Source organism: Bidens hawaiensis, unplaced genomic scaffold, assembly GCF_021521415.1.
Source record: "Bidens hawaiensis isolate Kalapana, Puna unplaced genomic scaffold, B.hawaiensis_p1.1 tig00029289_1, whole genome shotgun sequence".
Taxonomy (NCBI): Eukaryota; Viridiplantae; Streptophyta; class Magnoliopsida; order Asterales; family Asteraceae; genus Bidens; species Bidens hawaiensis.
In genome coordinates this window covers 37,436-60,980 of record NW_027494826.1, presented here as the reverse complement: position 1 = coordinate 60,980, position 23,545 = coordinate 37,436, and the positions used below count along the sequence as shown (strand labels likewise).

At 32.7% G+C, this 23,545-nt stretch overlaps 1 protein-coding gene and 1 pseudogene across 1 annotated transcript; both read left to right on the top strand.

Annotated features, from left to right (window-relative positions):
- Positions 1-17,823: 17,823 nt before the first annotated feature.
- Positions 17,824-20,010, top strand: LOC143578535 (uncharacterized; annotated as a pseudogene).
- Positions 20,011-20,997: 987 nt separating this feature from the next.
- LOC143578542 (uncharacterized) lies at positions 20,998-23,108 on the top strand. Its single transcript, XM_077062093.1, has 3 exons — positions 20,998-21,669; positions 22,547-22,622; positions 22,734-23,108. The coding sequence occupies exons 1-3, from the start codon at positions 21,019-21,021 to the stop codon at positions 22,904-22,906; spliced, it is 900 nt and encodes a 299-aa protein (XP_076918208.1). The 5' UTR covers positions 20,998-21,018; the 3' UTR covers positions 22,907-23,108.
- The last annotated feature ends 437 nt before the right edge of the window (positions 23,109-23,545 follow it).

Sequence of the window (23,545 nt, the reverse complement as noted above, 5' to 3'; positions counted from 1 at the left end):
CCCCAAATAACTCGAAATTGAACCGGAACAAAAAGTTTTTTTTTCAATGAACGAGGAGGATGGGGAACACACTTTAGTTATTTTACATTTTGCGTTTTTTATTTATATTTTGAGTTATTATTTTTTTAATATTCTTTTTGAATATTTTTTTGAGGAGGTTTTAAAACCCTTTGTATGTCAACCTTCACTTGGGTCAAGATGGGTTAGTTTTATCCATTTTGACCTATATCCATCCTAACCCTCTATTTTAAAAATCCAAGATCCATCCTGACCCATACCCATTCTGACCCATCACCCAAAATCCAAACCAACCCACTCTTATTGCCACCTCTAGTCGTGATTCAAATCCCTCACACTCGATATTCCAGGGCTTAAGCTCGTATGAAGCACCACTGGGTAGACTAGCCTCGTGACATTAAACCCTCCTAAGAGCTTTTCAAGAAACATTGTTTAAAAACAGGAAGATGGTGAATATTTTAATTAGAGTTTAGTAAACCCTAATTGTTTAGTAATTAATAGCTCACACAAAATCTAGTAGTAAATTTATATCAAGTCATTTGTATAAAGATTGATCACGGGTAACAAGCTGAGCCACTAGCTATTTTGGATTTTTCAAAACCAAGTATTTTATAAACTACATTAATGATTGATCTTGTAATCATAAGTCATAACATTACTAATTTATTATCCATACCCCGTTGAACTCAGGTAAGTAACTCCACAATCTCAGACATAATAAACTTAAAAGTATCAAATGCAAAAGAAATAAACACGTGTTGATTGTTAAAAATGTAAAATAAATACGGATTAAAATGCAAGAACAACTTATAAAGTTTCTATGAATTATTTAAGTTCAAAGTGTTACAATATGGTTACTTTTGTTACTTATAAAAAACATTTAGCAAGTATATATATTCTCCTTCAGTCTTTTAATTTGTTGACACCCTAGACTGTCTATATCCTACACTATAGGTTAGTTCTTGGCTTACACTAGAATGCTTGATGGTGTAACGCTTTAGTGAGGAGGCTTAGGCTCTAGTTTAAAATTAATGACGCTTGTATGTTAGCAAACCGAACATGACATTGTTCTTGTTTGTTTGGTTAAAACTTTATCGAACTAACGGACTGTTCATGATGACATAACCAAACGCAATCAGCATCAAACTGTTGAACTAGTTTGCATTGCATAATTAAATCCAATTTTTTAAGGCAGGAATAAGATTAAATTAAAGTCAAAAAAACAATAATGGTTGTTCACGGATTGACACCTAACATGTTTTTCTCTTTAATTTAAAAATACAAACGCATGAAAAAATTATAATCAAACTTATAATAAAAAAATCACGTTGAAAAACGAATGGATATAATAAAAGAAGACGTGCTTATAAAATATAAAAATAATAATTAAATAATTACTGAATATTAGGATCAAGATTTAGTCAAATTTATTCATATTTTTAGTGTCGAATTCTTATCAATTTCTTTGTTTCTTTAAGCATGGAAACTTAAAAACAATACGTTCCGACTTATTTTCTCAAATATATTCATGAAAAGATTTATAAAGTTGGTTTTAATTTAATCATCCAGAACTTTATACATATACGATTATATAATTAGAGCATGTACAACGATTTCATTAATTAGTCTTCTGGATTATGTGGAACCAAGAGGACAAATTACCCAAATTCTGACTCCACAATTGTGGAGCAAGTTTGTTTATGTGAGGTTTGCTTATGTAAACAAGCAGTGGACCCCCCCCCCCCTCTCTCACACACACACATAAAATTGGTGTTTTTAAATAAAGTTTGGAATATGATATAGATGTGTGGAGTTGATATGACAGGTTGTGAATGTTTGTGGTTGTAGGTGTCCTAAGATCTCGATTATATAAAGTCAAAATGTAATCATCTAATTTAGTCTGTAACATGAAACATTGGTAGTCTTTTTGTGTATTCATTTTCGATAGAGAAATCTGCATTTTGTCTCCCTGGTTTATATCGTCGCGCGATGGGTTAACCCCTGAAAAAATTTTTGCGAACTTTGGGCTCCTATGTTTCTCCAGCGGGTTCTTTTGACTCCTACGGTCAGTTGACCGTCAGTTGACTGACGGATGCCAAGGGCATTTTGGTAATCATCTCTTAATAATAATGATAATAATAATAATAATAATAATAATAATAATAATGTGTCTGGAATATATCAGTTGTTTATGCCATTAATAATCATCATCATTATTCGAGCCTTGTTTAAGATTTAAAGCAGTAATAGTCATCATCATCATTTGGCTCTTAATAATAATAATAATAATAATCATCAAGCTGCACATCATCATCCCCCGTCGCACCTCCACCCCCATCACGACGACGGAGATCTTATGTTTCATGACGGTGTTTATGAATCCGATGAAGCGATGTTAGGTTTCACGACGGCGTGACGGCGGCGATGTTAGGTTTCGACGGTGTTGATGAATCCGATGTCGCGACGGCGATGTTAGGTTTCACGGCGATGTTGATGAATCCGATGAAGCAGCGCCGGTGTTAGGTTTCACGACGGCGGCGACGATGGTGGCGATGAAAGCTCCATTCTCTCCGTCCGTCCACCACCATCCCACTCCTCCGTCCGTCCACCACCATCCCACTCTGTATGTTTTAAAACTAATTGATATTTTAAAATTATTGTTTGATTGAGGTTTTAGTGATAATTAATAGATTCAACTTCACAAAATTAAATCAACGAAAGATTATCATTAAAACAAGACAAAATAGTTTTCTCCAAATGTCAAGTTAAACTGTAGACTCAAAAAGGTCAAACAAAACATGGATATAGAGAATACAGGAGACCGAGTCTTGAGATGCATAAACTATAATTAGAAACCATGTGTATGTTTTAAAACTAATTGATATTTAAAACTAATAATAATAATAAATCCTAAATATTCATCCATCCAGTTGCCAATTTAGACCACATATCTCATTCGTTTATGTTTTTCCCGATATTAGGTTAAAACACCAAGAACACACACACACACTGTGTGTGTGAGAGAAGATGCCAAGAACACCAAGAACGAATTTATAATTTTCTTTTTCTAAATTCTTGTATGTATCACAAATATGCTATAGTGTAACTCTAGAACAAGATTTGAAATTTGAATTGTTGATTATGGACAAGATTTGAGAAAGCCCCAAATTTAAAAAATAAGGTTCTTGAGGTAAATTTCTGGGTTAGATGATGAAGATGAAGATATAGGGGTAAATGGGTCATTTCAACAATTTTTAACAGGTCAAAGGAAGGTCAACTATCGGTAGGAGTCAAAAAAACCCGCCCGAGAAATCCGGTGGTCCATTATGCGCAAATTCTTTTTCTGGGGTTAACCCATCGCGCAACGATATAAACCAGGGAGGCAAATTACAGATTTCTCTTTTCGATATGAAGATCCTGATTTTACCAACAAAAATGGTCCTAAATGAAGCTCGGTCTTGACAATAAAATTTCTCGAAGAGAAAGATTAATTAGAACCGAAACGAGAATGATAAAAAATTGTTCTTCAAATCGCTCATAAACATTGGTTGCTTGACAATAACTTATTAGAATAACCAAAAAAAACTCAATCTTATAAAAACCATAACCTAACGTTAACTAACTATGGATAAAATTATAAAAGCATCACTTACGTTTTCGTTACTCCAAAACGGAAAGCATAATTAACAACTTAATTCTTAAAATAGATAACCCAACGTAAACCCACACGATTATAATCTATAATAAATATAAACGAAGACATAAAAATCCTACGTGTCGCGATGTGGTCGCTCCCCCTTTCTTTGGAGTCGTCAGATTTGCTTGATTTTTAAATGGAGGCTTCTCATGCATTTAACCCGAATTCATGGGTATGGGTCTTACCAAACCCAGATATTCCTTAAACGGGTTATAACATCTAATTAAATTAAAAATTATTCTCACTAAATTATTTATGTAAAAATCCTATAAAATAGGATATAATAAAAAATAATATCTTATTAATGTTAAAAAAGATATATATATATATATATATATATATATATATATATATATATATATGTATATATTATTTAAATTAAAAAATCAATTTGATAGTATAAAAAATAAACGGGTCTTGGGTTTCATTAAACCATAAGTATATTATTAACTTTCATAATTATTATTTATAATTTAAAAACCAATTTCATAGTAAAAAAAATAAACGGGTCTTAGGTCTCATCAAACCATATAACTTTTAAACCGGGTTATAACATCTCATTTATTTGTGAAACGATTTATTATCAAACCAAAAGTCTATTATTAGCTTTCATACAATAAAAAAAATATAAATTAAAAAAATAAATAAATATTAGAACAAATAATATAAAACAACCCCCGTAATACGGGGATAAAAACTAGTAATATAATAATTATGGGCGGCAGTAACAAAGATAGAATAATTAATTAATGAAATTTTCGTAGCAATTTGTCTTCAAGTTCATGGCTTTTGTTGCTACTTCCTTTTCATTTCAAAGAAATTATGGCCTCAAAACCAGGCGTCCTATTCAAAGCTTTTAACACGTCTAAATTAATACTAAATTGTTGTCGAAAACTGTCTTGATCGATAAACCCGGATTCCATGCATACTTTTGGGGAACATTTGATCAATTTCTAAAACCTAAAGCAACCAACTGCAACTTCTAGCAACATGTTTTGTTTTATTGTTTGTCGATAATTAAACAAGAAATTAACCTTATTATTGTACAGCTTTTGCTGCAAATTAACATTAGTTACAACTGCCATGCAAGTGCAAAGAAGTTGAGGTGAATCAACCGAGGAGTGATCTAGAAATTTAAGGATTTGAAATTGTTTCTTCCTTTGGATTGTTTGATGAATTTAAGAAATCTCAACTCAAATAGTTAGATAGGATTAATTGTATTAATCTTCTTAATTACTAGAACATATAATTTGATTAGCTTTCGTTTTTAATAATTATATTGTACTTGTATAAATATATAATAGATCAAAGAATTTTTTGATTCGTTAACGGTAGATAATTTGGAAGTATAATACTTCTACTACAAATATAAATTGTTTCTATTCATATGACGTAGTATAGGAAGATAATACCTTTTTAAAGAAGTTAATTAGTACTATTAATAATATAATTGAAAATATGTTTTGCTTGAGAATTGAGATAGTTAAATTAGATTGCCACCTACACCTAATGATCGCTAAATTTAACTTTCAGACGGCTTTCTAAATCATATACCAAAATGATATAATGGCGTAATTACTTGAATGTACATTGACGTGTGACATAGGTGTACAATCCAATCATTTTCTACATTTTTGTATCGTTTTGTTTTGTAGCTGTAAACAAAGTAACAAACAATCTTTTTTCTTAACGGCAAACTAATCTACTTCTAAATACTCGTATAAATCATCCATGACTGTAACTTGTAGGATTTAAACTCACCACCACTAGGATAGAGCGAAGACATCTTACCATCACACGATGTTCCTTTAAGACGGAAGGAAATGGTCCTATTGATCGATTTCTGACTGACTGCGGTGCTCTATTTGCGACTATTTTGTTGCTATATTTCGGGGCCATTTTTTCTAATTATTTCATTTTTTTATTTTTATGAAGATAATCGAATAACAAGTTATGCTGGTAGTGATAAGAGTTGGTTAGAGATGTAAATTGGAAACAAGGTAGAAATCAGTGGCTTGATATACATGTAGACTGATAATGTACGTGTGATTATCATTTGCATCATCCTTAGATAACACCTAAATATTCAAATCAATGACTTGATCAAGTCAGTGGTCGTTGTTATGCTTAGTTAATAAGAAACGTAATTGATAAAGTTTTAATTGATATTTTAATCCAATTGGTCATTTTCATTTCCTTGTCAACGTGTGATTCCCTCATGTCATTTTGGACTTTCATACTGTATAAATATAATACTTTCTTTTATGGGATTTTTATATTAATAACTGCGGTAATCATGCCAATCATTCTCCTAAATATTTGATTTCTTTTTTAGTCAATTGGCATATGCAAACAAACATGTGTGTATGTGTAAAGTATACAGTCTTGATCTTGATAATCGGATCATGAGATCTTAATCTGATTACATCTTCTTTGACTACAATTAATAAGTTATCAATTCTGAAAATGAACCTATTATACTCAAATAAGATAAGGAAACAAATAACCTATTCAGACATGCTAAAGTAAGTTTCAAATAAACTATTTGTCTCGTCTCGTTGTAGTGTATTTGGAAGATAAGGAATAAGATGTTTGACGACAAGAAAGTTACAACTAGCAAGGTATTACATGAGCTCGAGCCAATTTCAGACTAGTTTAAGACGCTTCTCAAACTATATTAAAAAATAACTAAAACATATATAAATTAATAATAAACGATTCAAGCCCGAGTTTGAAAAAACAACTCAAGAACCGAACTCGAGCTTTAGAAAAAGAACTCGAAACGAGTCGGGCTTGGTCTCGATTCGGCTCGGCTCGTTTACATCCCTAACTTAATAACCTAGTATAGTGATGTGGACATCAGGCGGCAGGACTTGGGCCGGTTGCCAGTGGCTCGCCCCCTAGGAAGGAGGTTCTCCCCTTCTCAGTACCCGAAATTAGAATTATTTGGAATGAGCCATTGTTGCAATCACACCTCTTAACTCATATCAATTATATTAATTCTGATCTATCATTTGATCAAACCGGCTATACTAAAACGTCACTGATAATGCTAAAATCACTAACAAACCGTCTATTCGCTAAACCGATGACACCATCAGTTTTTTTTTTAACTAGGATGCTATATTTTTGTTTGACTGAGTCATTCTTTGTTAGTTGTTACTCGTCAGCAGATTTAAGTTGATTAGGACATAGTTATTTTAATGCAAATGGAAATTGTTTCGGTTTATAAATAGAAAATATGTTTTTAGATATAGCGAAAGATCAACCTACACCAAATGATTGCTAAATTTAACCTCCAGGCGGCTTCTACAACATTTTTTAATGAAAAAGAAAAAACAACAAACATGATATAGTGACTGTGACATACTTCTTTTAAGAATATTGTACACTAATTGTGCTCTTTTCTTTCATTTGTTCTAAGGTTGAAGAGGTCTTGGTAACAATTTTTTTCTAGATCTAGAACTAGGTATTTGTAGAAAACCAACTTGTTTCTTGGTAGGCACCGAAAAACTAATCCCATCTAGGTAGTATGCTATCTCAAGCAGTGAACTTCAACTAATTTTTTATGAGGCAGCACAATAGTCGGAAGTTACTTGTGCCATCGGCTGACTAGCTACGCTAGCAGCGGACTTGAATGAAGAAGACAAAAAGCAAAGGACCATAACTCAAGTACAAGTAAAATGCTAGAACACAGATAGTGGTTGGTTTTTACAAACCACCTATTGTAAATAAAATTTGCAACAAAATGGCATGATCATAAAACCTTTTTAAATGGAGAAACTTCCAATTTACCTCCCTGGGTTATATCGTCGGGATATGGAATAACCACTGAAAACGAATTTGCGCATTGTGGACCATTGGATGTCTCCGGCGGGTTTTTTTTGCTCCTTCCGTCAGTTGACCAAGCGTTGACTGTTAATGGCGAAGGGCAAAGTTGTCATTATACATAATAATAATAAATTAATAATAATAATGAGAGATAGATCTGATGATCTTTATCATCATCAACCTCATCACCTCCACCCTCCCGTCCACCCTCCCCGTCGCACCTCCACCACCGTCGCACCTCCACCCTTCCGTCACACCTCTACCCCCGTCGCACAGAAGTAGTAGTAGTTAAAGTCCCACAAATAGTTTTCTTTAATAAGTCTCCATTTAATAATAATATAATATTAATATTACCATACTAATTGTTTGTCGATTTCAAGATCCCATCTGATCTTGTTCTCTTCTTGGGCCTTGGTTTTATTAACATTAATAATAATATTAATATTACTATGCTAATTGTTTGACAATTTCTTTAAGAAATTGAATTGGGGAGTTTTTCATTATGAAAGCTTATAGTCGTTAATTAGGTTATTTGGAGTATTTGTAATAAAGGTATTCGACAATTCATGTATATTTTCATGTATATTTTATGAATGATATGAGTAGTAGTAATTAGGGTTTGTTGCCTTTGAAAATGAGCCTTGTGTTGTGATGAAGAATAATTCGAGATCGAACCAGTTAGTAGCAGCCATCATGATTTCGTGAGATGGGAGATTCGGTTCTTGCCAGTGGAATTTGGTGTTGTATACTTTGGTATATGGAGATGATGGAGATAGAGAGATGATGACGATGATGAGGAAGTGATGAATATATATTTCATCTTGTATAGGTATAACAAACATTAGTTCAGTTCAAAAGGTAAGTTTTGTTTGTTGTTAAAGCAAAGGTCGGGGGTTTGAACCCCGGCCTCTACACCATTTGAAAGATAAGTTTTAGATTTAATTATAGGCTCAGGGGTAAAATGGTCATTTCAACCTTTTTTGGTTAGTCAACTGACGGGAAGGGCACAGACTGACCCGCCCAAATTTCACAGACGTGCAACATGCGCAAATTCGTTTTCAGTAGTTATTCCATATCCCGTCGATATATTCCAGGGAGGCAAATTGGATTTTTCTCTTTTAAATGTGATAACTCTAGCCATTTTTTCGTTCATATGCAAGATTGATAACGACAAGTCTTTCAACAACATTCCTATCGTATTTTCAGAAGTTCCTGAGGCAAACTCGTTTAGGATCACAAGTCTAGCTTAACACGCTATGTGAAGCTCGGGCACAAGCTCGTTTATTAATTGAGCTCCAACATAGGCTCTAGCTCGGGTTCAGTCTTGTTGAGCCTGTATCAAATAGCTAACGAACACCTAAGGCAGGTGATATAACCAAAACTTGTTAATAAGAGGGTCGTCACAAGGTTCCGTCCTTGAGCACTTCATAATTACGCCCATACTCCCGTAACAAAAGTGTGTATTGAATATATTTTTCACACTCAAAATTATTTTAAAAATCAAGATTTTCTAGAACATTAAAATAAAAGGCAAAAATATGGCTCATTTTTTATATACATATAACGACCCTTCTAATAATCAATTACATCCCGAGATAACACCTAAGTATTTTCAAATTAGTGATTTGATCATGTCAGTCAGTCAATTAAACGACCAATAGTTATGACTTATGCTTAATTAATTCAAAACTTATTAATCAAATCTCTCTATTAAGTTTTAGTTAACATCTTTATTGATTTAGTCATTTTCATTTCCTTGTCATACCACTGTGGACTTTTATATTTATATAAGTAAAATGTTGCCTTCTTTTAAATGTTTTTTATGCATAACTATGGTAGTCCTTTTTACTAAATCTGATTTTCTTTGATGAATTGTTGTAGGCAAACAAGGCTATTGTGAGAAAAGGAAAAAAAAAACAAATCAAATTATTTTTTATTTTTGATAAAATGGTTTGTATTTCTTAAATTATGTACATAAAAATTATCAACCCTATATGTTTTTTTTTTAAATTGTTTACCTACACATGTTTATATAATATATAATCTGTATAGGATCTATATATAAACCGAATTTGTTATATGTATTTCTATTACTTTAACCGTGAAATATAAGAATTTTATCTAACCGCATAACCATCACTCTTCTTTGTATATATATGTCATGTATTCATACAAGTGTTTATGTGGTTGGGATAGTAAAAATTGTATTTAACGTGCCTATCTATATATATTTTAGTATTTTAACAACGTGAATGATATCATCTCTGAATTAATATTGGTCTGCATCGATGGTTTATTATGTGGGCTAATTCAAAGAATCTGGACTGGAGCAAATGGAGAGTGAATCCTCAATGCCTTGTTAGTTGATATGCGACCCAATTAAAAGAATTTGGTTTTGGGTTCATTCTCAGAGCCCATTAGTTAACTGGTGTAATCTTTGGGCCTTTTGGTTTGCTTTTCCAGAAATAGTCATTATGTTACACCAATCTTGGCTTACTTTCGAATTTTTTGTAATATGTACAGCAAATAAGATATGTTGGTTTAGTATCTCTTCTATATTTTTAATACATGTAAATAAACTTTTATGACAAATGAGATGGTTATCTTAGTAATTCCTCTTTTGAAAAACTACTTCGGAGCAGGTGGCGAAGCTTGGACTGAGGCACCGGGAGGACCGAACTCAAAATGTATACAAAATTTCATAAACGAGGGAGGGGGGGGGGGCTCAAATTTTTGGCCGAAAAAAGCTAAACTTACACTACATATAAAAATTTTCGGCTGAAAACGGTAAATTTACACTACTGCGCAAAAAAACAAAGGTAGTCGGGGCCACCCGGGCCCCAATTAAACTTCGCCAATGTTCGAAGCATCAGTTTTTAGGGTGAGTATTTGTTACCGAGTATCTGTACCGATAAATATGGTACCCACTTTTTCATAACTTTGTTGGTACCAATGTACGATATTGATATGAGTATTTTGTAATGAGTCGGTAACATACCGAACCAATGCTATACCGATAGATTCGATACGATATCTGGTTCCCCTTTTAGTATTTTCGATATCGGTACAACACTGATGTTATCCCTAACAGTAATATATATTTTTGACGGTTACAGATGAGCAAGAAATGAACGCTCACATCATGTGGATGTGTCCATAGTCGTTTGTAGCTAAAGTTCACATATCAGTTTGTGGTACCTTTTAAGTTATTAATTTTTTTCTTTATTTAACAAATAACTTAAATAACGTTTGTGATAAATAATTTGATTATGAAAAAAATATATGTTAATACTGTAAAAGAAATATATTGGTCTAAGTTTCAAACGAAATACTTGGGGTTACATATTAAACAGGGCTAAACTACATGTGATGAATTAGGGAAATTTAGGTCGTTTTGATTTCAAAATGTAATTCATTTGTCGTCGTTGCATTGCATCTGGTCTAGTGTCTCGCTAATTTTCTTTTCACCGTTCGAGAAAACATAAGGGCTGCGAAAGTTACGGGCATAAAGTGTGAAGCTACGTGCCTACTAAAGAATAAAAAAGTTAATTAAAGTATAAAATATCAGTAATTAAATATTTGAGTGAAGATAAAGAAAAGGGTTCCTTAATCTGCCCACTAATTAACCAAGACCCACAGCTTTAAACGCGTGATTAAATAATTATTGTTTTCATGTGGCCCACCCAACATCTAATTATTTACCTTTGGAGCCCCACATTCCCACCCACCCATATAACTCTTGAAACCCGACCCACATCATCTTGGGGTCTTAAACTCTATAGACTATGGGTGATAATTTTTACGTAATTTTTCAGTTGTAGGTTGTATGTCTAACTCGTTTAACAAAAATGTTGTATACGAGTCAAACTGTTTAACTCAAAAAGTTGTGTTTAGTTGGATTTTGTAGGAGATTGACCTATCAACCTACTTAAAATAAGAATTAACATTAAAATATATATTTCATAATTCAACTTGTTTACAATCAGATTAATACCTATACTACAATTGCTTAACCGTTTTTTATCTTTAATATGACTTGATTACAACTTAACATATTGTTTATAATCCGTTAACAAGTTTGACACATTTTGGATAAATGGTATGTTTACACACTTTTAAGTGTGCATCATATATAAGATGAGCGTTTTAGCACAAATAACTATACAAGTTCTATTTGGATTAACAATTCGACATGCCAATCATCAAACCAATAGCTTGACATGATTATCGTCCCTATTTTAACGCCCTACCCCCTACCTAAAAAGAGTCACACCTTCTGTCTTTTATACAATAGTGGAAATTACCTGATGCAATAAACCCTATTTTTGAACACTTTCCAATTTTCAGACATGAATGTACCTTGAAAGTCTTGCGCATTACGCTATGACATTTTCATTTATTGATTAGTAGTAGCAACTGCTATTACTACTTTTAAATTGTATATTCTTGACATAAGTATAAGTATATGTCTTAGCTCAATAACTCCAATCGAAACAATAGGTTAAACCCACACCACAATCTGTTTCTGTGAGACAAACAAGAACCAAGCTTCGGTGAAATACAATACAATTTGCTATAGTTATGTAATTTAGTTTTCCCTCTTTAGTCTTTTTGTTACTTTTGTTTATACAATTATACTTGTGTTTGTGTAATTGTGTGATGTATTTTAGTTTGTGTTTCTACATGGTTATCACGTCTTTTATTCTGCATACGTAATAACGTATATGATTAAAAGAGTATTAAATCATTGTTAAATATCATATTACAAAATAATATAATAATAACAGTAATAATATAGAGAAAAGATCCAATATACTAATGCTTATCGTACAAATACGTACGCGAATTCCGTTTTTCACGAATCAATCCATGAAATCACATCCAAACATCTCGGAATCGTCAATACATATCCAATCAATCATTGCTTCACCGAAAAAAACAGTTTTAGATGGTTAATCGATCAATTTTTCACTTTTAACGAGCGTTTAATGAGCGTTTAAGGTTTTGTGAGCATTTTCTGAGCGTTTTAGGTTTTTGCCTTTGTTTTTTGCCTTTGATCGTCTCGCGTACCTACCGTACGTTAAGCATTAGCGTACAGTAACAGCACCCTTATAATATATATTAATAAAACTAAACATACTTTTAAAATAAGTTGATACAATGGACCTTAAAACATTTGGATACGTGAAACAAGTACAACATAATGATGTGCATAACTTGGGTCCCTATGTGACATTATCCAAAATCAAATGGGTAGTTGAAAGTTGGGTTACTCTTGGAATATTGGAAGGCATGGTCAACTTTCAAAAACATACAACAAAAAATGCCATGAATCAAAAGCAATATTTGCAATTATGATGATTGCTTTAATAGTTAAAAGCAAACCCTTCTATTATGGTGCGATCCAACACCATTACGGGTGTGAAGAGTTTGGCTTGGTCGATATGATAGGCTTGTTTAGACTCACGTGTCTTGTGAATCAAGAATATAACTTGAGTTCGAGATTAAGACTTGAGTCCATTTAATAGTATATGCTCAGCTTGGCTTGTTTACGTTAATTATAAGCTAAAAAGAGAAACATACACTCACGTTAATTATAACTCTTATATTCTTAAAACACTTTATCTAAATATGCTAAATATCATATAACTAAAGTTTTATCATATATAAACTTATATGCACCAATCAGCCGGTGTCCCGATGATTGAGTGTATGCGTCTTACGTCCAATGCTTGATGCAAAACTACTATCGAGTCGGGGGCCTCACCGGAAGCAGCCTCTCTATTCTTATGGGGCAGAGGTAAGACTGTCTAAATCTTACTCTCCTAAACCCTATCATAGTTTTGCTCTTGGTAAAATTTACTGTTAACAATGACGATGATGATGATGATGATGATGATGATGATGATGAAACTTTTATTTCCTTTTAAAACAATTTAATCTTTTGCCTTCTATAAGGTTTTACACATGTATTCTATTTTACACCTTAACCATCTTACCATCTCATCAAAGTATTGTGTCAACTAATTAAAGGAAGTTAGATACCAAAAAGATATATTGATTATGAATTTAAAATTTTATTATCAGGGAAAAGATTTCACCTTTACATGTCAAAATTGGAATTAGTTTAGCTTTTAATCCTTTTTTTCCAAAGTATCATCATTACTACCACATCACATTAGGTGTTCCTTTCCTTTCTTCCCACTTTTAAATTGTACTATTTTGTTTTTTTTAAATTGATTAAATTTGTGAGATTTTTCTATTTAAGCCTCTTATTATATAAGATTAAGTGCACTTATATATACAAAAATATAGTAGATCCATATTATTGTTATGCATACTAATATATCGTGAAAATTTTATTTACATAACATATAATAGTCATTTAAAAGTTCTATAACATCCTTTATATATTGATGGCCACAAGGTATGTTGTCATGTTATACATACAAAGCCTCTTTTTTTGTATGTATTTTTGATTGTCATTGTTGTTTATAGTTATCGACACAATTGTTACACAGACATTCTAAGAAGTATTTTTAAATAATTACTTAATATTTAACACTAGTATGTTCGTGAAAACAAATTCTTTGGTTACTTTCTTACAAGGCTAACTTAATAGTCTTTCTAAATCATTTACAACGGTATATTGTAGCTAATAACAACGATGCATTTAATTTTTTTGGATCGTCACATGAACAAACTATACATGTAATGTATAAATGTGTGACTAACTCAATGCAAAATGCATCTAATTCAACTTGTAATTTAATAAACACATCTACCCTCGAAATAAAATACGTGAATCGCGACAAGTAAAAAATGATTTTACACATTAACATGCCATGTATAGTGTATACATGTGTAATGTAATACAGATGAACATGGGTGTCTGCCCTGCAACTAAAAGCAAAAATTGAATGGACGTGCTTTGCTGTTACAAAGCCAAAAATCCCGTGAATATTATTTGCTTACAAAAAAAACAGTTCAATAAACTATTGACAAATAATTAAATTATATATTAATAAATTTTTATCAAGGACATGGAATAATTATATATTCCCAGATAATATCACGTGATTAGGAGGGATCTACATGACATACGTTGAATATTTCACATCTGTAATTAATTCATATTTATTATCCCTTTGATTTATATCTACAATTGTAAATTACTGCCATTTTTCGGCTTTTCTCTTGTTTATTTCAATCGTAACACTCAATATCTGGAGTGTAAGAGGTAGCATTAAGATCGGATGATCTCCTTGATCTTCGATCTAGGATTGATGTCGTATTTCACTAAAAATTACTAAACTAATTGAAACAAAGTGATTAAACATAAAAAATAATACACTTAAACGCAAGAATACACATAGAATTTCCTTATAAACAATTATTTGGTTGTATTTCGTCGAATACAAATCTCAAACGAAAACTTAATTCTATTATAGAGATTTGATTATAGGATGATGTAATAGATAATTGAGTGACACTCTAAGAACTCACACACCAAAGTATGCAATTGTCAATTTCCGACTTAGTGATCTCTAATCTTCGTCAACAAGCATCTGTTTATATACCATCACAACGTCATGAAAGGTTCATTGAAAGTAGCTTGTAACCCCTTAGACAAACTCTCTAGGCAAATTAACTTTCGACAAGAACGGAAAACCAATAACATGATGAGAACAACCACATAATACGTATACTATATAATAATTATTATAATTGAATACATTTATTATGTTAAAGTTTTTTTTAAAGCTATTTATATAAACCACCACATTTATAAATTACAATATTTAGGTTTGCAAAGCATTCGAACAATCCCTTTTAACCATGAAATATGTAAGAGATATTTTTTAATATGTTTTAAAGTCACAATAATGATAAAGCAAAATATACAAAAGAAAGCACATGCAAGAGAGATTGTTTTAAGCCTCTAATTACCATTGAAATTGCCCCCATTTTATTCAAGTTTAAAGTGGAGTCAAATGCATGTAGGCTTTCTATAAGGAAACGGTTAACAATGATATTGCAATTATGAGTGTACATGAAGCCAATAATTTACCACTCTTTAGACCTAAAAAGGTCACTCGATTCCTCTCTAAAGTATTCTGCACCTTGATTATGGTTTATTTATTTATTTTCTATAAATTTGGAGTCCAAAAATCTAGGAAAGACTCACAAAATTTATAATATTATTTGTATTTTGAGCGGTTCAGTTTATGACCATCTTCACAATTGTTATACCAGTACTAACACAAATTATAAAAGACTAAAAGAGAGGATGATAATAAGTGAACATGTTAATAATAATAGTGTCCAACATTTTGAGCAGCCTTTTGTTACAAATCCGTTAGATTCAATACTTAATTACACTAAATTTGAATTATGGAGACCATTGTGAAAGGTTTGGAAACTGAACTCAAATGCAAAATGAAAGTTAACATCAAACCAATGTGGTGATCTCGCTTAATATGATATGGTCGTATCATCTTTGATCCAGAACCTTATCAAGAATACCAAAAGCTGAACTTTCAGGAAAATTAAATTATACGGTCATATTGAAGTCATGAGGCCATATCACTTAGCCGGTGCCACCAACTAGTCATCAATTACAAAATACAACCTAGGAAACAAATTGGTGATTCTTCACTTGAGAATGCAACAACCAATTTCGCAATCTCTATATAATATGTATTAAAGTTTTTTAAGGAAATGTGAACACAAAATAATTAATTAATATTGAATAACTCTCAATAACTCAAAACTCATACTCCGTATTACACATAACCTATGTTTCTTTAAATAAACCATAACTTGGTTGCATCTCGTGTGTTTTATAATGTTTAACCATAAGTAGTCTGATTATATATATTAACTTAACTTGATAAGTAAGAGCATCACCGATATAAGATTATTTGGGTGTTTTTAGAGAGAGAGAATATGATATGGATGAGAGAGAGTATGATATGAAGGAGAGAGGATGTGATTAGATTATTGGTGAATAATATACTAAGAATATATGTTTGTGAGATGAATAGGAGGAGAGATGATAGAAAATAGAAGAGAAATAGAGTAATATTGTGAAGTCAAATGCCATGTGGCATATAAAAACGTTTTCAAAAACATCATCTATTGGATATGGTCTAAGACATCACCTATTATAATTGCAAAACAATTAGAAAACATAAACAACTATGACCTACTTGTTAGTATAGATCCTTCAAGTTCACCGACTTGTAACTTGAAGTCGGAAATTACGTCCAACGTACGAATTTGTCAAACTCCATGAATAACCTTGCCACCAGCTGCCCATTTGATGTCTTGGAATCCCAATTTGTAATAAAACCATGAATTCAATAAATAGTATATGCTATTTTGTTTTTGTATATAAAACCATGAATACTGCATAGGTTAAAAGCTTACCTTGTCAAAACTACCATTGCATGCATTTAATTATGGTTGCGAGGTATTTGTTGTAAGGTAGAGTCAAGGTTCGGTGATGAATGACGACTTGCAAGTGGATAACTATAAGGGTATATGCATAATATAAATGGATATCAACTCCCTTTTAAAGTGATTATACTAGTTTTGAAAATAACAAACATGTAGTTTAAATATAGACGTGATTGCGTTTATTTCATCTCCCTTATGAATTTTCTTTTTGAATCACGTAGACATATGATCATGTCATGTGAGGAGGTGCCCTTTTATCATAATATCGTATTACTATATTTAGCTTCGAGTTGAGATTCAATTGTTGATTTCGATATTAGTATTAAGATTGAGATACTTTTACATTCAATTTATGAAGTTGTTAGTGATTTTAATGTCATCAAGTTATTTGAATTTACTTAAAACCATAGGGAATATAAATTAACGCCATTGGTTGACATATGAGTCGTTCATTCAAGTCACGAGTCCCGTATCATTCTTTTACAGTTGAAAAGAACTTGTCGTTGAGTTCTTAGGCCATGTGTAGTGGGCCCGTTTCTGGGCGATTTTGGGCGACTAAGGGCGCAAACACCGCCCCCTGGGCGAAATTTGGGCGATTTGGGGCGGGGGCGGGATTAGTTTGTCGCCGGCGAGATTGATTAATAATAATATAATAATAATAATGTTACCGTTGGGGTAACGGCTATATATAAAAAAAATAATTTAAAAACTTAATATAAATATCAAACCAATTAAACTATTTTCAACATATCATACACAAACCCAAACATAAAAATACCAATCATTTTTATTATTTTCATACTTCTTCAAACTCAATGAGTTCCCCGGATTCCACGAACTCTGCCGAGATTTGGGATCAATTAATCAACGAGAGTGGAAGAATTCATCAGATTCATCGACAAGTGGCAGAAGAGCATTTAGAGGTCACGAACGCGGTTCAGGCCGTCACCAATAACATGGTATCCGGCTCTGCTCCATCTACGGCACCACGTAGACGATCATATATCCTTCGGGATCATATGCAAACGAACGCTCGTTTAATGAATGACTACTTCGACGACACACCTACATTTAACGACGCTATGTTTCGACGTCGTTTTCGGATGTCCAAGCGTTTATTTTTGCGTATCGTTGGAGATATGGAGCGGGAGTATGAGTATTTTCAACAGAAACCCGACGTAAGAAGATATTTAGGATTCTCCGCCATCCAAAAGTGTACTTCGGCTCTACGCATCCTCGCATACGGCAACACGACCGATATCAATGACGAGTATTTAAAGATGGTTGAGAAAACAACGAGAGATGCGTTGGAGAATTTTTGCATCGGTAATATTTAAATTGTTTGTATTAACTATTGTTTTTAATATAAATATTGTTTAATAATTTATTTGTATAGGGATAATACAATTATACTCTCATAGTTATATGAATATTCCTACTTCAAACGACCTGACTCTCATATATGATGTACACGAAAGCAAACATTCTTTTCCAGGCATGATCGGGAGTATAGATTGCATGCATTGGGAGTGGGCCAACTGTCCAACCGCATGGCGAGGTCAATACACTCGTGGTGACCATGGAGTGCCAACGGTTAGTCTTCAAGCCATTTGTTCACACAACCTCTGGATTTGATCAGCCTACTTCGGCTCAGTCGGGTCCAACAACGACATAAACGTTCTCAACGCGTCACCCGTGTTAGAGTATTACATCAGCCGTAGCATACCGGTCTTACCGTTTTATGCCAACGATACCTTCTATCGTCACAGATACTATTTGGGAGATGGGATATATCCAAAGTACTCGATCATCGTCAAGACGTTTCAAGACCCTATCGAAGAAAAAAGAGATTATTTTAAGAAGAAGCAAGAGTCCGCGAGAAAGGATCTCGAGAGGTGTTTCGGGGTTCTAAAAAAACGTTGGCATTATGTGAAAAACCCTTGTCGTGTATGGACGTTGGCAAAAATGAGCGATGTCATGTATACGTGTATCATATTGCATAATATGATTTTAGAAGACGAGGGAAAAACAATATGTCAACACTATATACCAGGAAGCGTTCCAGAACAGTTCCCTGAACCAACCCAAGAACAACAAACGTATAACATTCACCAGCTCACTTCAAGTGATATACATAACCAACTGAAGGCGGATTTGGTTCAACACGTGTGGGATAATCGTCCCATTGAGGAGGAGGACGAAGACGAGTACGAGGACGAGGACGAGGAGGAGGAGTAGGACGATGACGAGGACGGGGACGAAGATGAAGACGAATAGATTAGTTTTTTTTATAGAAATTTTTATGTGTATTTTTATTTTGGTGTGTTTTTTATTATAACTTATTTTTATTATTCGTATATTTTATTTAGTTTATGTATTTTTTTGTATTTATTTTTTAATTTTAATACATTTTTATTTAATTATTTAAATAAATTAGTTTTTATTTAATTAGTTTAATTATAAAAAGAAAATAATAAAAAAACACACTGCGGGCCCAACTTGTAGCCCATACACCATTACACCCCAAAAACAAATTGTCACTCCATGCTGACTGAGCGCCACGTGTCATAATTCGCCCCAAATTGTAGCCCCTCCACTACACGTAGACTTAAAGTATGAATGCTTTCTCTCCATTATGTCTATTGCTAACAATGCGTCTTCACTTTTGCCACTTTTTAACAGTTTTTTTTTTACTCAATTCTTATGGATTTGATTATTCTCAACGTCCTCACAAAGAGGATTGCCAATTGAAGTATAAATAATTATATAACGACCAAGATTATTGTGTGGTATTTAATACAAAAGAAGCAAAAGAGAACGTACATGTAAGTAATGGCGTTTGTTTTATGCTTGAGCCACTAAAACATCAACTATGGATACATCAACCTTAAAACCTGAAAAGTATAAGTCTTTTCACATGTTATTGTTAGTGGTACCTTGAAGAAGAGATTCAGCTAGCTACAAGAGAAGTGAGGGATGTAATATATTTAAGAGTCTTCTAGTTAAAATTACATTACATCACCAAACACACGGTTCAATGCACGATGAATTTTTTAACCGATATACCAATAGCTACCATAACTTACGTATAGTGAAAAAAATGTTCATAAGATGTCACTTGTGAACAAAAGTAAAAAAAATGTATGATTGTTTATGTTTGTCATTGTAAAGCTCTAGAATAGTATCGTAGGTTATTCAATGAACACTGCTTACTCTTCTTGTAATCGTGTGAATCACTTGTATGGTATGGGTCTAAATCGTCATCGAAAGATTTTTAAGAGGCAATATATTCTAAATTTCATAATGAGTCAACTGAGATTGGTAAAAATTGGACTTACGCAAATTGAAGGTTCTTAAGAGGCAATATATGCTAAGACATTTGGTACTTGGTAGATCAAAGGTGTCCGTATGCATACTACTATGCCCAACTATGATGCATAACTAATAATCATTTCGTCCCGATCAAAGTGTCTTAGTTTGAAAAACACAAGGTTTAAGTGGATTAAATTATTGTTTTCTTAATTTGTTTACCAAATGGCAGTAGTGTCATTAAGAATTAGGTCCATCAATATTGTTTATTCATGTCAGTTGTGTGTGTTTAAGAGTAAATTGGGAAAATTGGTTAACAAATTTTGAAATTGATATTTGTATTGAAACAAATAAAAAATAAAATATGGATATTTTTAATGAGACGAAGAGAATATTTTTTTATGATACATGATTCGTAGTTAAGTAAATAATCATAATAGAATTCATGCAGAATACATATCATGGTTTTTATAGATATCACACACCAAGAGTTCATAAAATTTAATATAACTTATATGTAGGAAAAACATGAAATTTTATTTTAGTTTCTTATTAAGGTGATGATCTCATATTCTCATTCCCTATTTTCTTATTAACATTTTCAATTTATCCAAAACCTTTATGTTATTTATTATTTTCCACTTTCTTTATAAACAACATCAACTAGCATTCATTCTCCCACTCACTCACACATATCCAAAATGAAACTCAAAACATCCGAACTCTTTTGTGCATCTCCAGCCTCCACCGCCATTTGCACCACCATGAACCACCACGCCATGGTCCGTCGAGGCGGACCTAGGAGTGGTGGTTCCACCCCAAAACCCTTAAACCACCACCACCACCGCCACCACAACTACTATAACAACCACTACCAATTCGATTTCGGAGACAAACCTAAATTCAAAGCACCCGCAATCCCTTGCACTTCACAACAACATATCGATCCCAAGCCGTTCGCTTCGTACCTCCAAGAAAGCCGAAAAAGCACCTCGTCCGCTTACTCCACCACCCGAAAGAATAATGATCATTTGCAAGCGAGAAGGAAAAGTAGTGCGGAGTTGAATGATAGGAGTAATAGTAGTGGTTCTTCGTCTAGGTATCTTTTGCACGACCGCGGTATTAAGGATAATGATTATGTTTGTAACACGGGCGTGTTGGTGGTTAGTGAACAAATATGGCCAGATGATCATGATGATCATATTCCCGTTGTAAAGAAGTCTTTGTCTTCGAGAGGGTCGTGTCGTGATGATTCGCCTGCGTTGGTTAAAGCTAGATCGTCGTCGGTTCGATTGCATTCGGGTGTGGATTCTCCTGGTTCGAAATCTTTGAGGCCCCGTTCACATAATCAGGTTTATTTTTTTTAACAGCAAATGTTACAACAATACATATAAATTACACATGTATCCAGGTTTGAACCTGGGACTCTCACCTAATTAAAAGTGATTTTTTTTTTGTTTATAAAAAAGGTGTACACTCTTGAAAAACGATCAAACTTTGAGAGTAAGTCGGCTGGTTTGAGAATTAAACAGTTAAGATTTAAAAATTCACGCTTTGAGGATTTAACAATTTATTCGTGTTTGAAAATTTGAAACCGGTCGTGTAAGTCGAACTCCCGTTGGGCCTTTATTAGTTAAATTTTTTTTATATGTTTTACTAGTTACGCATAATTATTATAAGCACACATATTTTTCATTTTAGAAACAAATTAATTATTTTATTCTTTATTTTTTACCCAGTAGTTAAATATAAAAACTTGTAAAACATCACTTTTTTTTTTGAATGTTGAAGCTTTTCCTCATACTATTTACATTAAACCGCCATTGCCAGGGATCAAACCCTGGACCTCTCACCCAAAGTCCAAAGCCTTTACCATCCCACCAAAGTGGAGATGGCTTTGTAAAACATCACTGATTCACAGTAATAGAAAGATTCAGATGACTTGTTTCAAAAAGGACTAAAACTGGAAGTTGTAAATGACAGCCTTTTCTGTTATTGCTTTTATTCTTTTTTTAATAAACTAAATTATAAAGTTAATTTGTACATTATTGAACTTTGAAAATTAAATAATGGATGGCAGATTAATATTTTTCGTACTTTCTCAAACTCAAAGATTCTACTGTTCGAATCTTATATTTAAATATTAATCAAATATTAACTTTTACATAAAAAACAAATTATTTTTATTCCTTAATGTTTATTGAAAAATAATTTGTAATGGTTGTGTAGGTTGTGGAACTGAGGGTGTCAATTCATTGCAAGGGATGTGAAGGGAAAGTAAGAAAACATATTTCAAGAATGGAAGGTATAGTTAGTGTTTCATATTATATATCTTACATTTATCTAAAGTTTAATCATAAATGCATAAATGTTTTATCAAAAGTGTAAAAGATCGTAATGTTGATGAATAACACAGGAGTAAAATCGTTTCAAATTGACTTGGAATCAAAGAAGGTGACGGTGGTCGGAGACATAACTCCACTGAGTGTTCTTTCAAGCATTTCAAAGGTCAAAAATGCACAATTATGGCCTTCTCATCCATCTTCTTCCACCTCCTCCCCGTCGCCTCTCATAGCCATCAGATACTAAGTTTGCACATTAGCTTTTTTGTTATCTGTAATGAAATTGTTTTTTTTTGGTATATTTCGGTAGTTTAAATTGTAAGTTTCATTGTGTGTGTTTGGTGTAAAAGCCATAGAAAATCTTAGGTGATCGATGCGTATGTAAATTGTAAAGCATACTCGTAAAACAATTACTTCATCAGACGTTCAAGAATCTTGAGATAACAGTAACGTGTAACAACTCTTCTCAAATGAATATGAAATGAATCTGTTAAGACTAGTGTTATAAATTTAGAATGTTACAAAGTGCACATATAAGTTTGTTTTTTTATTAACCATACACCTCTCTAGGAGACTATTCACGTTTTCATGTGAGACATATAACCCAAAATATTTAATTTATATATATATTGATATTTCAGAATAAGCAAAAAACGAGTAGCAGCTACCCACCTTTGTCGGATATCGACTACCAGCATCCACCAGTCAAATGATGCGAGGCACACACATTTGTTGATCATTGCCATCCATTACCCCATTTCACGACTTATGTCGCATCTCACCTGCATGTGACAACTACCTTACCAGCATTGGTATTTTATCATAATCTTGTATCTTGATAGTCATTACATATAGCGAGATATACATTACACACACACACACATAT

Bases quoted from the DNA above. Each gene is read 5' to 3' on its own strand.
- LOC143578542 (XM_077062093.1), top strand. From the start codon at position 21,019: ATGAAACTCAAAACATCCGAACTCTTTTGTGCATCTCCAGCCTCCACC. The intron at 21,670-22,546 runs GTTTATTTTTTT...ATGGTTGTGTAG, and splicing joins GGCCCCGTTCACATAATCAG to GTTGTGGAACTGAGGGTGTC. The intron at 22,623-22,733 runs GTATAGTTAGTG...TGAATAACACAG, and splicing joins ACATATTTCAAGAATGGAAG to GAGTAAAATCGTTTCAAATT.